At 35.9% G+C, this 23,435-nt stretch overlaps 2 protein-coding genes across 3 annotated transcripts in view; one reads left to right on the plus strand and one right to left on the minus strand.

Moving 5' to 3' along the window:
* Nucleotides 1-6,028, minus strand: part of LOC108755106 (tribbles homolog 2) — a 27,184-nt gene extending 21,156 nt beyond the window's left edge. The window contains exon 1 of the mRNA XM_018497913.1: nucleotides 5,493-6,028. The gene's annotated coding sequence lies outside the window, so the exon portion shown is untranslated. The remainder of the gene's footprint in view (nucleotides 1-5,492) is intronic.
* Nucleotides 6,029-6,090: 62 nt separating this feature from the next.
* The window catches only part of LOC108754967 (probable RNA methyltransferase CG11342), a 25,039-nt gene continuing 7,694 nt past the window's right edge, over nucleotides 6,091-23,435 (plus strand). Inside the window, exons 1-3 of one of the 2 annotated variants that reach the window (XM_018497649.1) lie at nucleotides 6,284-6,299; nucleotides 6,415-6,476; nucleotides 6,785-7,078. Coding sequence is in view for 1 of the 2 variants with exons in the window: in XM_018497648.1 (XP_018353150.1) it covers nucleotides 6,289-6,299 (11 nt within the window). In the remaining variant the exon portion in view is untranslated. Of the gene's footprint in view, nucleotides 6,300-6,414; nucleotides 6,477-6,784; nucleotides 7,079-23,435 lie in introns of both variants that reach the window. The other variant, XM_018497648.1, reaches the window with a different exon arrangement.

A 23,435-nucleotide genomic window follows, 5' to 3' on the forward strand; every position in this document is an offset into this window, starting at 1 on the left:
CCTCTTCATCGCACGATATGAAACGAGATGATACGAGGTAATATCGGGTTTTATCATCGACAAGGACTCTCCTCAATAGCGGAAAGCGATTTGCTATCTTCGATCACGTGGATGCCACGATATTCGTAAGGTCAGCGCCGTATCGACAGGTGAACGTGCCCGAACTTCGATTAAAGGAGCAGTCAGATATTGCGCTGTGATGACCCAATGGCTGGCAAGCTCGACCTATTTCCTTGAATCCGGCTATCGCGAGTATTTCGAAAAAGCTAAACTGATAATCTTTCTGTATCCCTCCCGCTTGAGAGTGGAATCGAAACGGAGGGATTATCTATTAACGGCGCTACAAAATCTAATCTCATATTTCAGCTTCGTGAACAGGCTGAGACAGGCGACGAAGGGACATGCATTTGAAATCCACGCGCGCCAAACCGGAATAGCAGGATCACATCCAGAAACTTCACCCGGATGCACCCAGGTACCATTTTATTCTTGTTTAACATTCGATGAACAAGGATAAAATGATAATACCCCTGAAACGCACCCCAGGTGGCGAGCAGTGAACCCCCTATAACATATGGAAAACTCACCACTGTGAAAGCCGACAAAGCCACTGTGAAAGCAGCAAGCCAACAAAGAACACTTAGCAGGGGATCGCGCTCTTTGTTTTTCTAACGTACTACGTACTTCTGTATTGAACCCAATACGTATAATACAGGCAAGACTGAGAAAATACAAACAATATTCTCGTTGACTATCTCTCTCGACTCGCTCTTGTTAAGCAGGATTCCTTCCCCTTGTGTGAGCTTTTCAGTGCGCAATAGAGTTCAGTTGGTGGTGATCGAAACGAGTAATCTTATACCCGTATCACACCTTGGAGAATTGCGTTCGCGTTTGCGTCAACTCGATCGATAAAAAAAAGCTGCTTCAGACCAGCAGTTCCTTTTTGATTGGTCAAGAGATGCAAATGCAAACGCAATTTCCAATCGTTAGTGTAATATAGGCATTACGTCCATCAAAAGAGAGTGCGTGAAAAGCTATCGATACAGTCAATAATACACGAAGAGACTGATACACAATAAATATTACATCATTTCCTTCAAAGAAAATGATGTAATCTTTATTGTGTATTAAGCTACACGAATTCAAATTCGTTGTGCGTGAATAGAAGTAACGGCGCTGACCTTTCTATGACTTTTTTTCCACGCAATGTATTCATTTCCCTTACCACATACATGTCTTTCGATATATAAAATAAGTATCGCGTAATATCTTTTAATCTACTCTGTTACATCCTCGCCCTTATATAAGATCGATAAATCTTTATATAATTCCTTTTTTAATCTTTACGTAAGGGAAATAAAGATTAGGGCTGTTACTTTTGACAACTTCAAAGGTTCCAAGTTTGGAAATAATTCGAATTTTCGAAATCGTCAAAAAAATCAGCATTAAAGATATAAAAGTGTTGGCAAGAGAAATGCTCGGAATGCTTTTTTCCCAAAAAAAATTTTAATTTTATAATTATATTTTTTATTATTATATTATGTCATGATTAAAACTTCAGTTACATATTGGAAATATTACGTACTGAAAAAAATAGCATTGTATTATTTTATTTAAAAATAATCTCGTTGATTATTTTCAATAACAGTATTAATGAAACAAATAAAATTTTATTAAAAAAAGAACATGCGGTATATTTACTTTATTAATAGTGTAATTGAATTGACAAAAGTATTTTCAATTAGAATACTGCTGTTGATTTGATATAACGTCATGTTTTTCAGTGTTGAAATGGTAAAAGTAATGGACTTCAAGGTATCTGAACGGTATCTTTTATTTTCCTTAGACAAGTTTTCCAAGAAAACTAAGAGCGAGAGCGCAGAATCTTGCATAACCCAATAATACATAAGAAAATGAATCAATCAGAAGTTCGTCATTTCCTTGCTTTTCATGAAATGAAAGATTCCGATTGATTTTCTCCTTCATGCGTTATACAAAGTTTTCTGCTCCGGCTTGAGGCTGCTGCTGCAGCCTATCCATTAAAGGACTGCATTCAGAAACTTTACTTTGGTGCACCCAGATATCATTTGATCCCTGTTGTTCATCGAATAAACAAGGATAAAAATAATACCTGGGTGCATCCGAGGTGAAATTTCTGAACGCAGCCAAGATTAATACGAATTAATAGGAGGTAAGCCGCTTGCAACAGAATTTGAAGTCTTCGATAAAATCATTGCGAGAGAATCGAATCCACGGAGTCCGGCGAGTCGAGAGACGGTCTCGTGAGACGATTTAGCCGGCAGGTGCGCGGATTCCTCGGGGCACTGTCGAGGTCTACCCCACCTCCCCCCCCACCCCTCCCCCCTTCCCCGTCCGTTCCTGTAAATGAAATGCGCGTATCTGACGAAATCGCAAGTTCGGAATTAGTAAAGTGTTGCGTTCGCCGCCGCCGTCGCCATCGCCGTCGCCATCGCCGCGTGTGTCGAAACGACACTCGCGATATTACCAGCCGACCCACACATAACGGCCGCACACACAACGCACACGCACGCACGCACACGCACACGCACACGCACACGCACACACACACACACACACACACACGCTACAGAGATACCAGATATCCTTCGGTAAGGTCAAAATGGCGGAGAATTCCACGATCGTCGCGCTCGTGCACGAGGGACGATATTGCGGGCACCGTTTGCATTAATAGCGCGCAACCGAACGTGACGCAAGCTCGCGAAATATGTAAATTGCCTAACAGCTTCGCCGCGCTCTCGTTTACATTGTAAAAATGACCGCGCGTCGATGTCGGGGGCCGGACGACCCCGACGCGAAATTTCCCCTCCCCCTTCTCAATCTATCGGAGCATCCTCGATTTCATCTCGCGGATTGTTCGATTCAGAGAAATCGTCGTTATTCCGCCTCCCTCCCTCCCTCCCCCCCCGCCCCTCGCCCCTCGCCGCCCTCCCGAGAGAAGTGCAATTTCCGGCGTCAAATGGCGCGAATTCGATTGGACGCGCTAATGCGCGCTCAATATTTATCATTAGTCACCGTTATGTGGTACTTGGAGAAAATGAAAAAGTAATTAACTTCAAAACTTCTGGGTATCTGATGCATATTAAAACCGTTATACGCTGATTTAATCTGAGTGTAAAAATGAAATGCAAATATTTTGAATACATGTTTTATGTAACAACACACAATAAAGTGTGGTGAGGAAGAACGGTTTTTATTTACGTTAAACACACATTTTTACGTCAATTTGTATACGTCCTTAATACGCGCATATCGGTATTACGTCCGACTGCTGTATTTTGTAGATACTACTAGATTCTTTAATTCATAGTATTGTGACCATTGCGGGTCGGAAATTCATCCAGGAGAAAAAAGAGAGAGAGAGAGAGAGAGAGAGAGAGAGAGAGAGAGAGAGAGAGAGAGACTGCTAACTCATATACAAGCATCTCCGCACGCGTACATAAAAATTGGAGTCACTCTTCAAAAGAGAGCTTTAGCTTAATCTAGTAGTATACTAGTAGCGTTTGCATTCAACTGAGTTGGAAAAGGCTTTGCTACTGTTTATACGCTCTATTATATAATAGGAGAGCACAACGTCATTAATTCAACCCTGGTAGTGCAAAGCCAAAATCCGGTCGGGCCGAAAACGCCATTATGCAAAAGTTTATACCCACCGAGTGTGTCGAATCGAATTCGCTACAAGATTGAGAAAGATGGATCTCGCATCAGCTGTCACGTTCGGCTTTTGTCGGGAACAAACAGTTCAGATTGTTTGCATATCGCCAGTGGTGTCTCACGGAATGTAAACTCGCCTGCGATCGTACCGGTTTTAATGCCTGCGTCAAATCGCTCATTCAACGTAAACACGCTCATTCAACGCGAGCGTACGCTGACTCATAATCAGTGGAAATAAATAACGGAAGGAGAGAGAAAAAAAAAACATTGCCCGTGCGACAAACGTCAAGGTTGCAAATCCAAATATTTCCTAAACGAAAGCCAAAGGAACTCGACTGAAGGCTCGAGAGAGAGTCTTTCAAGTGAGAAACTTGATAAAAGTTTCAAGAGACGATTCTTATTCTAATGTACTTAATAACCGTAATTACGCGCAAACGTGTACTTAACAGCACATTCGAATTCATACGAATTTCTCGGTTTTTCTAATGATATCATACTTCCGAGTCTTATCAGGAAATGATTGCGATGCATGTTTGTGGAATCATTATTCAACGAGAGCGTGACTTTAACTTTTGATCGACTTTCTGAAAATCCTGGAAATATTCCAAAGTATCAATTTGAATTAATAAAATTAGCGATGCCACATTGAATTGCGACATTAACCGGCACAATTATCCAACTTTAATTAATTTACAACGTTAACGATGAGAAGTCACAATAATGTGTAACATTAGCTTTGCTTGCCATACGTCACGGAAACTTGCAGCAACATTGCTGCAACGTTTGCAATGTTCTTTCAATATCATTGAAACGATTTGTGCTGTATGAGTTAATCAAACAATGATTGTTGTAAATTACTATTGTTCGCTTATCCGTCTGGTGAATACTTTCCCGGGAACTGCGACTGTTGCAGTTCCGTCATTTAATTGGCTTTCGATGCCACGAAAGAGTAGCGCGACGACGGAAACGCGATCGCGTAGGAACCGCAGAGTAGGCGAAATGTTACGGAAATATTACAGCGTTACTCTCTTAAACTGTTGCTTAATCTCACTCTTCAGCGGCGTCTGCAATGAGACTTTAGGGCGCAAATTTGAAGCTTAAGCCGTAAGGAATTAACCAATCACAGAGTCTATTATTTTCCTCACAACTGTGATCAATTAATTCCTTAGGATTTTTCAGGCTTAGCCGTTTTACGCCTTAAAATCTCATGGTAGACGCCACTTTAAAGGCTGAATTGAGCCTCGCTCTTTTTCAACACCGGCTCAATTTTCAATCAAACGATTAATCTGCAACTGGTCACTTTAAAGGCTCGAGCTTCACGCTTTTCCAAGACCGGCTTAATGCTCCTTTAAAGTGAGATTCTACTCCAAAGAATTTAGAGAGAGTACGCCACGTAATATTACAGATTTCCCGTAATATTACAGTATTTTCGTATTCGATACTTTTCGAAAATAAGGTCCGGCAGATACGCCGGAGGCGACGAAAGAACAGACGTTCGCGATAGCGTCGATGCAATAGGCAGCACTGCACTTTGCACTGATCGTGTACACGCGCGGCCAGACGACGACGAGGACGACGTACACACAAGCACTTGGGGGAAGGGAGAGGGGAGGGGTGTCGCGCTGTTCGTTTGCCACCCCGTGAAACGCGAAGGCATCCCCCCCGGTAGTATTCCACGGTCGATAGCGCGTTTCCTGCGAGTCGGGGGGTAGGTTACACACACTCGACTCCCTTTCGGGGGATTTCTTCGTCTTTTTTTTTTTTTTTTCCTCATCGACGTAACGGAGACAGAACTTTACCTTCGTGTTTTTATTTTCCTTCGTAATTGTCGCCGTGCGTCGTTCCTGAATCGGTGGGGTAAGTAGGTTGGTTAAGACGATTGGACGTCCGCGAGCGGCACCGCGATCGAGCTTAATCGCTACGATCGACCTCAGAGTCTTCTTCTTCTTCTTCCTCTTTCTCCTTGTCTTCTTGGCTCACTTCTCGACGGCTTCTGCGTCACGTCGACGTAGACGCGATGCGCCGGTTCGCTGCTTTCGTTTCCGAAACGCGGCCGTTGATACTTGTCTCCGCGATGAGCTCTCGAGGACGAGACTTAAGAGAGACAGAAAGAGAGAGAGAGAGAGAGAGAGAGAGAGAGAGAAAGAGAGAGACAAAAAGAGAGAGCGTGCGCGAGAGAGACTCGTGGTATCCACGCAACGGACGGTCCAACGTTTGGGCCGGCCCACCGCTCAGAAACGACGGCGGCAGCAGAAAGAACGAATACGAACTAACGTCGCCATTGTGCAGCTGACAACTGCGAGCTGATGGACGAGGGAACGCGAATGTAACCGTCCGAGAGCGCAGCGGCACTTCGGCAATCTTCGGCCGCGCCGTAGCCAGACGGAGAGACGCGAACGCGCGCCTTCGGCTAACATCGGTCGTCCCGGCAGTTCCGGCGAGGCCGCGCGTGGATCCTGTCTTTTCTGTAACCGTTTGTGTTTGTTCGATTTTACTTCGGCCGATATCAATTGTACCGAACGGATACGTACACCGGATATACACCGATATCGCGATTCTTTCTTTAATTCGATTGGAACGATACTGGACATCCGAATGCAAGCACAGTGCGTATGAAACGTTTTTTTGCTGCACTCGCCAAGGCGATTTTTCACTTTTTAAGATCGTTTTAAATTGAAGCGATTGAGAGCATTCAATTCATGCGTTATTGATGTTATTTAGAAGTCACTCGTTCGACACATTAAACAATTAAAGTGCTCTAAGAACGTTTGTAATGAATTTGTGTAAGATACATTTTTAATATTTTAATGCACCAATAGGAATATAAAAACAACAGAAAATCGCCTTATAGTAGATCTGTTCGCGTTGCGTGAAATCCCCAAATGTTTTTGCACTTAAAATTAGATAGATACATATTTTGCTTTAAAAAGAGAGGAAGTCGAGTATCAAAAGTGCAAGCGACGCGACATAAGGCGATTTTCTGTTTTTTTTTTTTTAAATTGAAGCAATTGAAGGTATTTAATACTTGCTAGAAGTTTATTAAAACGTTAATAGTAACCTGCGCGTTCGCGCCTTCAATTTAATCCGGCAGATCTTAAGATGTTTATAAATTGTTGAGTTAATAAAAGTGACACAACGTGCGTGGAATATCTGCATAACAATGTTCCCATTCCAAACTTGTCACCTTTACGGAGGTCAATGAGACGATGGGGTGCAGAAGTGTGTCTTGAATCGCCGGAAACGGGAACAGTGTTACATCACACGTTGCCGCCGCACGTGTCACGATTGCGCACGCGGCTGATCGTTGTCGTAAGAACGGCTGGCTGAAATTGGGAAAGCCAATATTCGCAGAAGCGACAGATGGGTGCCTAATAATAACATCGAGGTACGTAAGAGATATGCGTATCTTATCTGTATCTTTCTACGGAGGAAGCAAACACGCCGATCTACGCGAAAAGGATAAAGTATGATCAGAGGTATCCGGTCGCGAGAGACGCTACTGGTCGTACCCTCCGATATGTGTAAATATTATACGTGGACTCTTCGAATCGCGACACGCGGTCGTATCAACCTCTTATCAACTGTTTTAACGTATAAGATACCTGCGCCGAATACGATCCATTGTAATTGATTTTAGTTTGTTTTATTTTTAATTCTATTTATGGGGATATTGAGATAAACTAAGCGAGAATCAAATCTCTCTATTTTATTCACTTACAAAAATAAAATATATTGTTTATATAGAATATTTATGAATGAACGAAAAAAAAAATCTTTTTTTTTTTAAACTCTGACATTGAACCTTATTACATGCATATGAATATAATAAAAAATAAATTAAAAATAAGGAAATGAATAATATCTTTCTCAATCAGTTTCAAAATGATTATTAATTATAAAAAGAAAATTCCTTAGGACTTTACTTTCAAACATTAAAATTATCTTAATTATTTATTATTATTATTATTTATTATTTATCCTAATTAATTATTTACTGTCAAATATTACAACTTTATCGAAATGATATCTATATAATTAGCAAGAATTTAGGATCCGATTTATTTAGAATATCTATGCACCGGGATTTTTCAAAGATGGTAAGATTGAGAGAAGATTTAAAAAATTCAACGCGTGCATCCTCCAAAGAAGTGAGATCTCGCGAGAGACTCGTCCGGCGCGGTGCAACGCGCCCTTGACCTACCTTAACGTTTCTCGTTGCGCGCGGGTGGCACGCTTTAAACAATTGCGCGTATAAGGGCATGCAATTTCACCCACGTATGACCGTGACGGGTCTCCCACACTGTAGAAAAAAAGTATATAAAATCGTACGAACGACAAGTGTAAAAATCGCATTTGATTTACAGCGGAAATGCATGTACTTCTTTGCAAAGTAATTTTTGCATTTGTTGCTTACGCAATTCTATATGGTTTCTTTCGCAATGATACTTAAAAAATGTATTAACGGGGGAATACATCAGAGAAATGTTGGAAAATGATTTACAAGTCATTACTGAAAAATTTAAAGAATCAGGAGCATATATTTGTGGGTTTATATTTAAGATTCCGAAATACGAGTTAATCGTTTTTACGTGAAGTCAACGTGTTATTTTATCTATTCTTTATATACAAGATAACGTATTCTGCAAAATGAATTATAAATAAAAAAACGAGAGACGACGTTAATATTACAAAATGCATTTTCATATTACTTATTATATGTACGAATGTTTGCCACAGAAAGTATAAAGCTTTTATAAAACATGGTTAAAGTAATTGCAACACGGACATTACAATCCGGTTTAAATTTTTAAAACTTTAGGATCAAATTCATTTTCTAAAATTGACAATTAGCTTTAAAACGTGTCTATGTACAGGTACGCGCTAAATTGTCGATTCTACAATATATATTCCGTACATATACTCTCCGAAGTGCAACACGACTTTAGGTATCGCGAACATGTATATAAACCGTACTTGCTTAATGTTTCGAAATAAAAGAGGGAGGGAGAAAGAAACAGAGAGAGAGAGAGAGAGAGAGAGAGAGAGAGAGAGAGAAGCATCATTTATTAAGCGCTCTGGGACAAGTCCCCTCAAGCGCAAAAACACCAGTACAAAGCTGATCATGTAATAATAGAAGGAAACATTGTGTTTTTATACAAAACAATATTGAAAAAGAAAAATTTATGTAGAAAGGAAATAAAAGTTCAGGTGCACGTAGACAATTTAAAATTTCAAGCATGCTAATTTTACTAATGTGAGCGAGAGAAAGAGAGAGAGAGAGAGAGAGAGAAGAAGGGAGGGAGGGAGAAACGGAGACAGATAAGGCCACGATTGCGTGGCGCTTGGATATAATGTTCGAGTCAGGCCAGGCCTTCGTTTCCAAACGTATCCCCCGCGTTCCGGCCGCCGCCGGATATTGGTCAATCCGGGGCCACCTTTTTTTTTTTTCATCTCGCACACCATTCTGCATACATGCCGGCACAGCCGAAGATCAGCTGGACGCGCGCGAATTATCTTGCGGAGCAAGCGCGATAAAGCACGAAGAAAGAGGATCACGGCCCGATCAATATGCTCCGTAAATTATACACGCCGCGTGGCTTGTCGCAATACGACGGCCGTTTTACGAGAGGGATGGGATACGGAAAGCCCGCGTGATTCGCGCGCGCGAATTATCGTTTGCCGTCGTTATTGCCGTCGCGTTTCGACAACGCCGGGCACCGTCGACATTATCGCAATATAATATTCGTTTTTGCAATAATAATAACGGTACGATTAACGAAAGTGCATGAATAGTTTGGAAAACGCTTGAAGAACAATGGTAGCCTCGTCAAGTCGAGATATATCCGCTCTTATCCAGATCCGCTTGCGGAAAATTTATCTCGGGGACATTTTTACTTTTGTCCTCAGTTATGTCCGCCAAGAGGAATGTCTTCGCCATTTATTTGCAGTTTTGCAATTCTCTAAACGAGGAAGATGAGAATGGAAGATATTTCGTTATACGCAATCATGCACAGTACACGATTATACACTAAATTGATTGCTTATACAATATTCCAGTTTTTTGCCAACTTTCCGAAGACATAAAAATTGCATACCGTCAGGCCTTAACGTGATAAATAGAAATATGTCTTATATTTTGTGAATCCGTCGTGTGTTACGTTTAATTATTTATTCCTATTTTTCTATTTTTCTAACATTTATTCCTGTTTGTGATATTCCTTTCATTATACGCAGAGATTCTACCTCATTCTTTTATCAAACACGTGATAATTGTTGATTACCAACCAATTATTGATTATGACTTTCAAAATCAAGATCAAATGGATGAATTATAAACTTTTTGAGTTTTAACTTGGATTTAAGATTAAGACACTATTAATTTGTAATCACAGCCAATTCTCTTTAATTTAAACTTTTTGAAGGTGGCTTAAAAATATAAATATACAGTAAAGGAACATATAGTCACAGCTAAAGATGTTTCTTTAGAGATAAAGTAATATATTTCGAATTAATACGTTAACACATAATATTTGTATATACAAAAACATCTTTAACTGTGGCTATATGCTCCTTTATTGTATAGTTCTCTTTAAATCTGAAATAGATAATCATTGATTCAAATTTAGAGAATTCGATTTTGAAGTGACGAAAAGTAAACGATGATGTAATTGTAATAATATAAACATCCAAGAGGGATTTCAGGAAATTTCTTTTGTTTCCTCCAATAAGTGATAAAATTCTTCTGAAATCTACGTACAAATAACGATTATCTTTCTGTCGTATTCAAAGCCGAAATTATCATCGAGCAACAATCCACAGAACTGGTTCTGTTTTATCTCCAGGAGGAATGACGACACCACGGTATCCTTTACCATGGTGCCAGCATTTTTAATAAGATATTTAAATATTCCACAATCTTGCCATACTCGTTGTCATTTATTTCGGATATTTCATCATAAAATTGACACGCGACTGATTCCAGTTGCGCCATTGACGGTTCATTGATTAGCGATTTGTATCGAGCGAAATTTATTCGGAAATAAAATTTGTTCTTGGTACAATTACGCAATTAATGTTCAATGTATCTGTGAATCTATTTCTGCGTATTTCGAGTTTGCAAATTAATTGTGCAGCACAGTCACGAAAATGTTTTAAATTTGCGAGATATTTGCTTCTTCTTTAATAGGATTTTAATGTGTCGCTTCGTAACACTTTTTAATAATAGAAAATTATCAGCTAACGAAGTTAATTAAGGGACAATGCTTTTAGAATAAATTTTAAGTTCAAATTCTGTTTAAAATGATATTAATGGAGTAGTTGATTAATAGATATAGCGAGATAGTAATTATTAATTGTGTTTTCGCGTGTTCAGATGATTTCCGGTGCACCACAGTTTCGCCTACTTAATATAGATCCTCAATTGACGATTGACTTGGGCGTGCGAACGTATAAGATTTAACTTCAGATGATTCATTCCTTTGTCAACTTTCTTTGTATGTCGAATTGTGTTCGTATGTGTTACAAATTTATAAATAATAGGAATTACTTTATGATGAATTGATTTTAGGCATTAATATTAATATTCTTGCTTCATTTCTTTTCTCGACATCAAAGAATCCGATTTTGAAATACAATATTACCTTTGCTTAAGTTATGCAAATAGTTGCGTCGTCCAAAAATTTCGTCCAAAAACGTGCCGCTAAAAATTTTCGGTAATGACTGAGTGATGAGCTGGCGAATGTCATGATTGCTATTATGCATGCAATACCTTGATTTTCGAACGATTCTATCAATGGTTATTTACGCGTCGTGACTACGTATAAGTTAGTCATCGAGAAATATGCGGAATCCTGTTCGCTGATTAGAAAACAATAGAGGAGATTGGTGAGGGAATACGAAGATCCCTCCGTCTATCTCGCACGTGCTGTGAACATTGTTTTTAATCAATTCAATATTTTCAATTCCTCCAAGTGACGGATTCATTGGGACATAAGTTTAATAATTTTTTAAACAAGACTCGCAAAAAACAATTTTCAAGGAGAGAATGTGTTCCTTCCTATTTTACGGGAGATATATTTTCGGTGAGGAAAACTTAACTTTTCCAAATTAGTTAAATAATCGGCGATTAAAAAAAGCAATAGTTGGTAACTAATTTTAGCACTTTGGCAAATATATTTCAGCAATATTATTTTTGGCCAGATTTTTTAAAAGCTAAAACCTTGAAGTTTCAGATTTATTATTCAACACACACAATTCCTCTCTGTTATATATCATAAAATATTCGCGAATTTGAATTAAAAAAAATGATTAAAAATAAAATGAGAAATGTATATGTGTTGAAATATCATAGTCATTTTTAAAGAAACTATTTTTGTTCGATTTGAACGAAACTGATCTGACAAAATATGTGTCATCATTTGACAAAATTTTTACTGACTTTTAAATAGCACAGTGATGAAATATATAAGTAACAGTATTTTATATTTTCACATTTTATTATTTTTTCATTATTTTAGAATTTATCTTTTACAAATTTTTCCTCATTTTAATCATTTTTTCAACAGCGAGATTAAGTTTATCGGAAACGAGACGACAGGGCATTATTCTTATTAAATTACATCATCTCATAATAAAAAAGATGTAAATATATAAGCACGTGACAGTGCCGATGGTGCAAATGTCACATTATTAATGTAAATGAGAAAGTTTGCTGTTGATTGCGAGATGTCCATCGAGAATTTGTCTATCGATGCATTTGTAAGAAAAATTATTTCGTTTATTTTAGAAACGAAAGGAGATTACACGATAGACTCAATTGTGTCGATGCAATGTGTAATAAGTATAATAGCACACATGATGTAGGTAAATGTAACGAATAAAACAATAATTTTGCGTTTTTGAAGCATATTTGCGAACGTTTCTAAATATACATTGGACATAATTTGGTAATTTGATATTTTTTCATGATAAGATTATTATATATTTGCACCTTTTCATAACTTCTCAATAACAATTATATTTGCACAAATTATATATTTACTAATAAGAATTAATTTATATTGTTAAGAATGATTATATATTGACCCACTTACTCAATGATAAATCGAATGTTCCATTTCACCTTACACGCTGTCACTTCAAGATACGCATGCGAAACGGACTTCTTTTAATCTCGTCGCTTAATCAGAGAGGTGATCAGTTGCTGTGATCGAAGCTTTTCGAAGTGCAAGTGTGCAAGCACTACCTTTTGTGAATCGCGCATGCACCGTCACGCTGTCTTCATAATATATTGCACGATTTAATATAACTTTCCATTATGGCACAGTCCAGTGACTCCATGATGTGCAATAAACAGTCGGGGGAATGCAATCGCGGAAAATTGTCCCATTTTATGTTGCCGCTCGCGAAACTATCGTTTCGCCAAGAAACCGGATGTCGATAATCACAGAGTATTATTACTCATCGCTTCTTGTGTACAGCTTAACCGGCCGATGATTAGTTTAACTATTTTTTCGAAACCATGAAATGATATCAGTAAACGATACTCCTCTTTTATCGAATGATCGATCGATATTTAATGATATGAGAGTACATGATTGTAACATATGTTTTATTACATCAGTCTTATTTGTGCTGCTTTGTCTTTTATGAATATTAATTTGATATTTATTTACAGGAAATCTAAAATATTATATTTTTTTCTTCAATTAAACGTAAAGAAAAAGTTACTTTTTTTGTTATTTATTTTCTTTCAGAATATTATGCAAACATATTGAAGAAACCGGGGGAAGAGAAAAAAAGAGATTTATATATTTAATATTATACAATTTTTTCTCATTCATTTTCATTTATTGTTCTTTACCGCATTAAATTGAAATTGATCTCTTTTCCGGTAGTTACTTTTATTGTTTTTAGCTACAAGAAAAAACTAATCTTACTGACTTTTAAAATAGCACAGTGATGAAATATATAAACTCCAGCATAATATTTTTATTTTTTCTCAATTTGATCTTAAACATCTTTTTAATACGACATACCCTTTCTTTTTCCAATTCTACGACTTTCTTTTCCAATGTTTTTTCCATTGTTTATAACTTTTTTTAAATAAAAATACATACATTTGTTTGATATTAATCATGCTTCCTAATGTCTGATATTTTGATTGAAGATCTTTGTTTACAACAATATATTTATTTTTATAAAAGTTAAGCAACTGAATTAGATTATATACTCAATGTATTGTTCCCATAATACTGTGGTCTTTGAGAATGAATAATAGTTAAAGTTTTAGATAATAAAATTACACAACTTAACTTATGGAACTTTTGTTTTATTAATACTATTTTTATTAGATTTTGAAAAGTTTTTTGTTTCTGATCTTTGTGATTATATGTACAGAGCTTCTAATTTAATTTGTTTCGAAATGATAGTTTCGAACAGATAAAGTAATATTGTATGTGAATATATGTTAGATATCAAAATAGTAATCTAATTTCTTGAATTAGATTATTTAACTCTATTATTTTAGTGAAATTAAAGATATATTATTAGATATAGGGAGCAGCAGCGATCTATATATAGAAATGATTAAAAGTAATTCAAAATATATAATTTGATATTATGAAATTAATAGTGTAAATATAAATTCTAATATATCGATATATTTATATAGCACTATATTATATGCACTTCTTTATTCTTTTTGTCGCAATTAAAAATTAAAATTTGCACGATTGGAAAAATAAAAATGTTGCATTAACATTGTACATTAACGAGAAATAATTAAATGACAAAGATTTCTTGTAACCGTATTTTGGCGAATTACGCGTTTTCGCGGGGAATCACCATGTTGAGAATTACTGTCACGAAGCAGACGCATGCACACGACCAGGGACTGTTATCTGCCCTCGATATGGAACTCCTTGTGCCGCCGCAAACAGGAACCGAAACGCGGAAGTCGCGTCCTACCGGCACAAAATTACGCGCTACTTCCTTTGATAGAGAAGCCTACTATCTTTCGCATGCGGGAAGACGCGACTCCAATCTTCGCTCATTATTCAGCCTGTCAGTTAAGAAACCGAGGAGTCATTCTTTGTAGACACGGAACTTCGCATCGATTAATTTCGGAGATCCGTTAATTCGTATGTGAAAAGGTATGCCGTGTAAATTGATTACAAGAAATGATTCTTAAAAATTTACTCTTTTAATTAAGCATCTGCCGTGAGATAAATTTGATTTAATATTTTGTGTCGAGAAGCAAAAGTCTACGATATATGAAAAGTCGGTTGCGAATTTTTTAATGTTAATTTTTAATTGCTATAATGGTTTTGCTTGTTTCAAAATATCTTATAAAGATTATATCGTATTTGCGTTTTCGATTTTAATCTTTTTATCCGGTGGAATGTGCATGTCTCAGTAAAAAAAAATCATATCTCCGGTAAATATTGAGTTATTAAAATCAAATAAGGTTCATTTTAAAAGGACTGCCTAAAGCAAAAAATAAATGGTGATAAATGCTGTTATAAAAAATTATTGGAACACAAGATCCGAAGTTTTCCGTACTATTTGACGCGTAACGTTCTAAAAGATCTAAAAAAAAAAAAATTAAACTAAGTACGTTTTTCTTGTTAAAAAAAAACGTTAAACGTAGAAGGGCAGATCTGTAGATCTCTCTCTTTTTATGCGCGCGTTTTATAAAAGATTACAGACATGTATTATGATCGTCAAGATCTCAAGATCTCGGGAGCTACGGCCTCCGTCGAAGTGCGGCAACGTGGAGATTGCGAAATCCGACAATGAAGGTAACGTTCATTCACCGTGATACCCGCGACTTTTCTTGCGAAGGACATGTCGATACAGCGAATCGACCTTCACAGAAGCCCTGTCCTCCATCCGAGTACATTGAGATTTCTTCCAATATGCTTGATTCCAATTAAGGTCTGATAGATTTGCTTGATAAAAATTGCAAATATTAAAGTATCTTCTGTATGATTAATCCATCTTTATTTTAGATAAAAGAAGTGTTAACAAGTCATATTTATTTTATTTAAGATATGTTCACATACAATTTTCTTATTCTATCTAAATAATGTTCAGTCTAAGATTGATAATAATGATAATAATTTTTTTAGATATCAATATTTTCCTATAAAGAGTTCTTCATTATTTGTAATCATGTTAAAAATATCCATGAAAATTTTAAATTTTATCTCTTTTTAATATATAATTTTATTCCACCGTCATTATTGTATCTAAAAAGAGCAAAAAGCAGTTTCGTTTAAAAAATTAGAATTTTCAACGACGTTTCTTTATGTACCAATAAAAAGAGAGTTCGCATGTGGATATAATACGCTTGACACGTTTGCGTTACGTGAATATCAACTCGCTTAATGGAATCTGGTGAGTTTATGTAAAAATCTAAACTCGACGCCGACTCGGCATTTTGCGTTGTACACCTTGTACAATTGAGCCGGACTTTGCGTTCTTGTGCGACGAATAGCGAGCTAGTCTTGCGTGGAACGCGCGTCGCATGCGATTTGCGAAATGCAAATCTGCGCGGCGCATAGAACCGACTGTCTGCCTACGCATTGCACTTTTGCAGGGATACCGGTCTGAAGTCCGGGATGAAGAACCGACGAAAAATTCTTGAACCGGTTCGTCGGCTGTTTCATTTTACGCCTCGGATGCTTCAAGATAAAGAAGGGAAAGAGAAAAAAAGAGAGAGAGAGATAGAGAGAGAGAGAGAGAGAGAGAGAGAGAGAGAGAGAAATTAGCTTAGAAACATCCGTTCTTCGTCCTGCGAATCGAGACGATCTCGAGGAAGTTCGTCGGCGAGAGAGGATGTTATGGATCCTCCTACGCCGAGCGCACGGAAACGACATAATGGAAGGAAATGTTGTAGAAGCAAGATAAACGAGCTATGGAGGAGAACGAACTATGGTTTGACGTGTTTGTCCGATATCTTCTGAAAAACTAAAAATAACGTCCTATGTTTACGGAATAATGTGTGAAAAGTAGATGAATGCGGTAAATTTCAATGGCGATCGAGCGACTGTTTGAGATTATTTAATTAAATATTTCGCGATTAATGCAGGGTAAGAACTTTTTATCGAATTAATTGGAAAAACTGTTAAATACGATGTACGATATATATTATAATGATATATAATATAATATACTACATAAATAAGTAAATAATTTAAATGAGAAAATTAATAACTTAAAAAAATCTAAAAATAAAAACCTGAAACCAATTTTTATGCCTCTTACGAAATAAGTTTAAATTTTTCTTACGTAATATGTTTGTTAATAACGAGTTTATCACTAGCTGTTCTATCTTTTTTAGAATTTTCTTATTCGTGTGTTTTCCGTGTGACTGCGGCAGGATTTAGTCGAAATGACACAAAATTTGTTGTATTTTCTTCTCGACAGCATTCTTTCACGTCCGGTCCCCATAACAGCTGTCTGGCGAAAATAACACGAGAAAACGCAGGTATTTCAATGCGCACAGGATGCGCATATCCTTTTCCAGATCTTGCTCGTGAAAAAGTCTTACCTGACCGTGTGGCGACCTGCTGCGACCCGTATAATACCGGCAGAGGCTATTATTCCTCATTCACACAAATACCCGTCGACTAATTCTGAACAGGATATACAAAGCGCAAACAATAGCAATAAATAGAGAGGACAGGATGCGGTTAATAAAACGGGACGCGCTAATAAAAAGATAATTCATTCATTTTCTCTGTAATTGTAATATCTGAGCTTTCATCCTCCTGGAAGTCACACCTTTGTAGCTAATATTAATGCTGAAGTTAATTTAAAGAAGACGTTAATTTAAAGAAGGCATTGCACGGTAGTATAAAATGTGGGTAATTAAGCAGGATAAGAGATAAAAGTATGGTACGAGGGAATAAACATAGTTTACTTTATTTCCGGTTGACGTCTGACATTCGCGACAGTCTCCATTACGACTTATTATGTAAAAACGTTTCGCGATAATTCGCGTGGAAAATACTCGTGAATGGTTAATTGCGCGGGTGCGAGCGCCAGGCGTTTAATGGACTTTAACTCTACATTCTTCAAATCGAAACGGTGAAAGGCGAGAATTTATCGAATATGCATGCGAAATCATTTTCTTTCTATAATTGAAATGGGAACGAGTGATTGGCCTACGGTAAAATACTAAATCTAATTAATGCAAATTACATCGAGCAATGCCACACGAAACTTCGTCATAACAAATGTACATAGATAATGCGAATGTTGTGACAACGTTAACATTCTTGGAAGTAAATTGTGTGTACGATTTTGTAATAATTTTGTGTTAAAGGTCTTGTTTTGCTCCGCTTGTGTTGCATAAAGTCATTTCTTTTCATTTAGGAAAATTTATTTCTACATTTGATAATATCGAGAGCCCTGTATTTCCTTCCATCGCATGGCATTGGAGCAAGATTTTTTTCTCTCTTTTTTTTTCTATTATTGATGCAAAATAATCTCACGATTTCATTTGAGAGACCGAAACCGATTAAGGCCCCCTATTCTTGAAAAGATAGTATAGTATTTCCCTAGTTTTACGTATGCGATACTTTTCAAGAATCCGATTTCCAAGGTCCGTTTCTACTAATATAGATTAATATTTATAGCAGTAAATTATTGGCAAATATTGATTTGAAAATTTCGGAATACTCTGTATAATATTGGCAATACATTTGTATTTAATTTATAGATAATATTGGTTTTATTTTATATTTGGCCAGTACTGGCCAAAAACGTGTCCCTAATGCATACCAATATAATCATTAATCTCGATTTAATTTATTTTTTACTTTTTTCTAGCGTTTCGAATTAAAAAAATAAGAGGTTAAATCGAGATTAAAGTTAATTTACGTTAATGGGAATAAATCAGAGACGCATTCCCTTTAAAGCGTTAGCATTTATTCCGATTTCGTTTTGTTGCGCGAGAAATCTAGACCAAGAGCTCGATGACTGCAACATTTCACAGAATGACTGAGTGATGCAGCATCGCGCGATGACCTGAGCGACGCCGTGATTTCCAATTTAAAAAATAGGATGACGTACCGAAATGAGTGTGACGTATTCCTTTGTGATATCAAACGTGCCATCTGTGTTGCGTGTGTACGCACGATAAGATCCACGCAGAAGTGTGGGCGTCGATTGGCGCAGATTGGCGTGTCATACACTGTGATACATTCATGGTTTACGTGAATATGCGCACGTATCAATGTTACGCACAATACATGGCGCGATTACGTCAGCATAGGGCCATAAAAAAAGACATCGTCTGTGATACGTGAAGGAAGGTATATCTTCTGATGGGCGTTAATCATACTTGCGGGTGGGACTTAAAGTATTCTTTTTTTAAAAATATTTACAACCAAATTGTATATATTTTTAATATTTTTGAAATGTACTTAATTATAAGTTTGATGATTCAAAATATTCTTTAATTTAAAAAACTTCTAGTATAAAAAACATAAATTTTATTATATTATTGTTTTTTTTTTGTGTTAACATAATTACAAATGAAATGTTTTATGAATTATATATTTAAATAATACTTTTTCAAGGTAATAATTTAAATAATTTACTATTCTATTTTTTCATATTTGATCTTAAAAAAAAGGCTTCTTTCGTACTAATGACCTTCGCACTTAACAAATTTCTGCTAATGGTTAATCCGCTAATGGTTAATCAGCATTGATTCGTCATTACGTTCAACAACGAGAGAGAAGTATCAACTGATAAGAGAGACGCTTCTCTAACGTTCATGAAAAATACAGAAACGTCTGTCTCTCTTCTCCTTTGTTTCTCTCTCCTTTCATCGCATTTCTAATCGTTCAATGGAAATGGTTAACAACAAATTGAAGCGAGAGATTGAAACACAAGTGTCCAGAGAGTGACCGCGAAAATAATTAAAATAATTATTATAAATAATTAATTTGGAATCTTCCGCATCCAATAATTTTTCTCACATGTTGCTTCTGGAATTCATTGTTTTTCTAACGCAGGTGGTGATCTGGCATATCGTGCAGATCATTTGCATGGCAAAGTGAGAAGCTACTCTCATTTACGCCTGAGCTTGCGTCATTTTCTACACGTGTGGCCGCGTGTGACGAAGCAACGAGAGCTGCTAATGTAACGCAACTGTACGCGAGCACGCAGCGCACACGCGCATTGTATTGTACTAGCGGAAACGCAACTCGAGCAATGGCGCAATCGCGTCCTTCAGGAACTATCGCGACAGTCGCGCATTCATATATTCCGAATATATAAATTAACAATTTTTTTTCTAGAAAAAAATAGAAGGAAAGAACAAGGATGTTTACCGATATAAATTAATATTTACAGATGCGATTTGAGAAAAATAGAGATTTTTTGAAATTTTTTTTTATGCATTGACGTAAAACGCTTAAATTATTCTAGGTGGTAAACAACAAAATGCAGAAATGGACAACCATGTTTCCATAAATTCCTCGAGCCTTTCTACTTATGGTGCGAATCGTGAATGTGATTTGTCTTTAAGTCTGATTAATTCGCACGAATTAGCCAATTATTATAATAATTCATGATTTCTTTAAATGTTTGAGAATTAATCATCGGCCGATGGGAAATAACAGTTTTGCCCGCGGAAAGATTAGTTTTTATCTGATCGATGATCGATTCGACGGAAACGTCACGATAATATTAGATATTACAGATATAACAATAATAATAAATATAATAAATAAAGATACTATTAAATTACGATGCGATATAAGAATGTAAAACGTGCCTAATTTCTGAGACGCTCCATATAGTTTACTCAATAATAACTTTCAGCTGAATAGAAAATAAAATAGAAGAAGAAAGATGAAATCTGCAACGAGAGTTTATCAATTTTTTTACATCAATTCGATTTTTATTTATATCTTTGAAGGTTTCAGCGAATATTTCTCGTCACAATAAGTTCTTGATTGAACGCCGGCAGGTATGAAGAATCGAACTTGACATCGTTCGAGGTTTCCCTCGACTACAGTGCGTATGTAATCATAAATCTTCATCGCGACGCTTATCCTTGCTTGGATGACCCAGTTGTAACGTTTAAATCCCTCGAAGCCGAACGTATGTATGTAATACATTCGAGGATTTATCGAGAACAACCGAAGGCCAACGATCGGATCTCGTTGATATAATTCGCCGCGGATCGACCGACATTCTGTTAGCGCAATCACAAAATCAAGTCCAGAAATAATTTTTTATGCGAAAACAATGCGACTTATCTTCTTCTCATCAACAAGGAGGAACGTGATAAAAGAAAACGCGTGAGAAACATTTTAATTTTACAATTTATCTCTAAAAGCTTCATTAAACATTTTTCTATCTCGATAATGAGGATAAGTCCTTAAAGCATATATAAAAGAAACGTGCAATTTGCGCACGTAAATAAAGTCATCACATCAATCTTTTGAGAATGCTTTCCAATTTTTATTTATTTTTTTCATAAAATATTTCTGGATTATTTAATAAAATATCTTCAATAAGGATATTCCAAGAATCTTTAATTTTTTTTTTTTTAAGAACTTCTAATTTGCGGAAAGAACTATTTAAAAATTTAGCTAGACATACAGATCTAACAATAATTTTGTTAGTTTATCAAAATATTTATATAGAACACTTATGCTGTAAAAAAAGTTTGATATTCTAGCAATCAGTTTGAGTGTCCTACATAATTATTTTTATAGTCCAAGAAAATTTATTTTCAGGTCGTAAATATTTTTTCTTTTCAAAGGCAATTAAATTTATATCGATTTTCAAACAAAGATTTCTTTGAATGAAGAAAGCCGTCATAATCAAGAACAAATAACGAGTTAGAAACCTTGAATTTCAAGTGCGAGAGTGTCAACTACGGCGCCATTAATGTGTACGACGCTTTTATCAGTATGGCGATGAAGAATTGCGTCGAATTACGGCGGTAAAGATAAGCGCTGAAACGTACAGAATTGTTCTCACACATTCTCCGATAAAAGTGAGAACGGTGAAACAACGGCTGCGCGGATTGATGACTGACAGCGAGCAACGAAAATAAAGGAAGCGGCTGAGCAAACGGATTTTGACGATACCGCGATGAATTGGAATTCTTAAGGCTGCGTCCCGGAAATTGCGTCATCCGCTATACGATCCGCTTCCGGCACGCTGCAACGTTCGCATAAACAAATTCCTGGGAGATGTCTAAATGGTTCGAGAAAGTCGTAACTAGTGTCAGCTCCAGTTCAATTATTTTACGTTTGTTTTACAATTAAACTACAATTTCTGTTTTTGTGACAAACAGAATTTCAATTCGAAACGTCTGCCACAAGTCTCAAAACACGCGCTGAAAATACAATTGTTACGATACATAAAAGGTTTATTGTTGAAATTGCAAAAATAATACGTATTGTCTTAACGAAAAATCGAATCAATAAATCTGAAAGGAGTCGCGTTTTAGCAAAATATTCAATGTCATACACTGAAAAAAAAGTCTCCTAAATCTAAGTAATATTTTCTTGAATAGCACTAAATAAAACATTTCCTTATTCCAAATAAATATTTACTAAATATAAACATATATATTTGATTCAAGTATTACTTTCTTTCTCAATAAATATTTATTTGCAATAAAGAAATATTTACTAATTATTAGTACTATTCAAGAAAATATTATTTACATTTAGAAAATTTTTATTTCAGTATTGTAATTTAGATATTAATCAATGTTGTGAAATTTTCTTACGTAAAACGATAAACGTTACCCTTGACGTTTTCGGTGAAACGTAAACAGGAAGGTAGATAATTCACGCCGTTTCTTTGTGCGGTGCAGCATTCGAGAGATAAGTAGCTCTGAAAAGATGCAGCGTTTATTTTTACTCCTTTGTAATTCAATCTGTTAATTAAGAATAGCAATATTACACGAATAACATATACAGTGAGTGCCAAAAGTGTTTGTATAGGACAGATATCTTTTAAGAAAACCTTATTTTCAGAAAGTAAACATTAATTAGCATTTATTAACGGTGAAGAAGATAGACGTATATTTATCAAAATTATTTTATCTAAAAAGATGTGTGTATAATAATTAAAATATATTATTTTAAAAATAAATGAAAATAAAAAAATTATATTTTTTGAACGTACAACAAATATTTGTACAGTCGAGAAAAATTTTAAAGATCAAAAGCTTTTTTGTTTATATTAGGGGATTCAAAATGTACTCATAGTATAACATTGCTAATTAATGTTTATTTTCTACAAGTGAAGCATTTTTTATAAACATTTTTTGTAATATTTCTTGTACTCACTATTTATTTGGATAAAAAATAAATAACAATAAATAAAGGGCACAGTAAGAGTCAAACACATTTTTAATTGTAACACAATTAAAAAGAATAAATTACAAATAAAGAAAAAGTAAAAATAAAAAAACAGTTTAAATTCAAATATAAAACGTTACAAGTTTCGGCTACCGGATTGAGCCTTCTTCAGACATTAACAGAAAAATCAGAAAAATCGCTGTACAAAATTAGTTATCAAAAATGCCCGCATATTCCTTATAATAACAGCTCGGGTGAGTCTTCATGTAGAACTCGACATTATTCACATACGATTGAACATTCAAATGTGTTTCATATCTCTTGGGAAAAGTTCTAGTCGATAAAAAAGATAAAAAAGTCTTCTTATAATAAACATAATCAAAGTAACATACC

Source organism: Trachymyrmex septentrionalis, unplaced genomic scaffold (assembly GCF_001594115.1).
Source record: "Trachymyrmex septentrionalis isolate Tsep2-gDNA-1 unplaced genomic scaffold, Tsep1.0 scaffold83, whole genome shotgun sequence".
NCBI classification, from domain to species: Eukaryota; Metazoa; Arthropoda; class Insecta; order Hymenoptera; family Formicidae; genus Trachymyrmex; species Trachymyrmex septentrionalis.